The 542-nt window shown below is 33.0% G+C and overlaps 1 protein-coding gene across 1 annotated transcript in view; it reads left to right on the top strand.

Moving 5' to 3' along the window:
* Positions 1 to 159: 159 nt before the first annotated feature.
* The window catches only part of LOC106321248, a gene marked incomplete at its 3' end in the record, with an annotated part of 2,392 nt that continues 2,009 nt past the window's right edge, over positions 160 to 542 (top strand). The window contains exon 1 of the mRNA XM_013759554.1: positions 160 to 343. Coding sequence (XP_013615008.1) covers positions 160 to 343 — 184 coding nt within the window. The remainder of the gene's footprint in view (positions 344 to 542) is intronic.

Raw genomic sequence — 542 nt, forward strand, 5'->3', positions numbered from 1 at the left:
TTCTCAATTGATCTATCGTTTCTACGTCTATTCATCTCATTCTCTCTCTCGTGTGTCTGATTTGATTAAGGTTTGAATCATTTCATTTTGTTATACATTATCTAGTTTTTGTTATATATTATTCATTTGTTGATGAATTGAAGTTGATTTTGTAGAACAATGGAAGTTTTGTGCATCTGTGGACAATGGATCTCAAAAGAATATCTCCAGTGGGAGTTTCTTGTTGATTTGAAGAGGAATGCATCAATCATTTCCATAGAAGAAGATCTACTGTATGAAGATTTGATGAAGATTGTCTCTGAAGATTTTAGTGTTAAAGAGGAAGAAATCAGTTTGAGTTATGGTATTTCATTGGATATGAAATGTATTATTGAAAGTTTCCCCCCACTCTCGATAGGTAATACTCGTCAGCTCAGAACTTTCATTTCCAAGACTAGAGCATTTGATGGAACCTGTCGTTTGTGTGTTAAGGTTTGTATGATTTTTTTCTTCCTTAGACTTTTCAGGATATGCTTCCTAATCAAGTATTATGCCTTACAGAA

The sequence above is a fragment of the Brassica oleracea genome, unplaced genomic scaffold (assembly GCF_000695525.1).
Source record: "Brassica oleracea var. oleracea cultivar TO1000 unplaced genomic scaffold, BOL UnpScaffold01349, whole genome shotgun sequence".
Taxonomy (NCBI): domain Eukaryota; kingdom Viridiplantae; phylum Streptophyta; class Magnoliopsida; order Brassicales; family Brassicaceae; genus Brassica; species Brassica oleracea.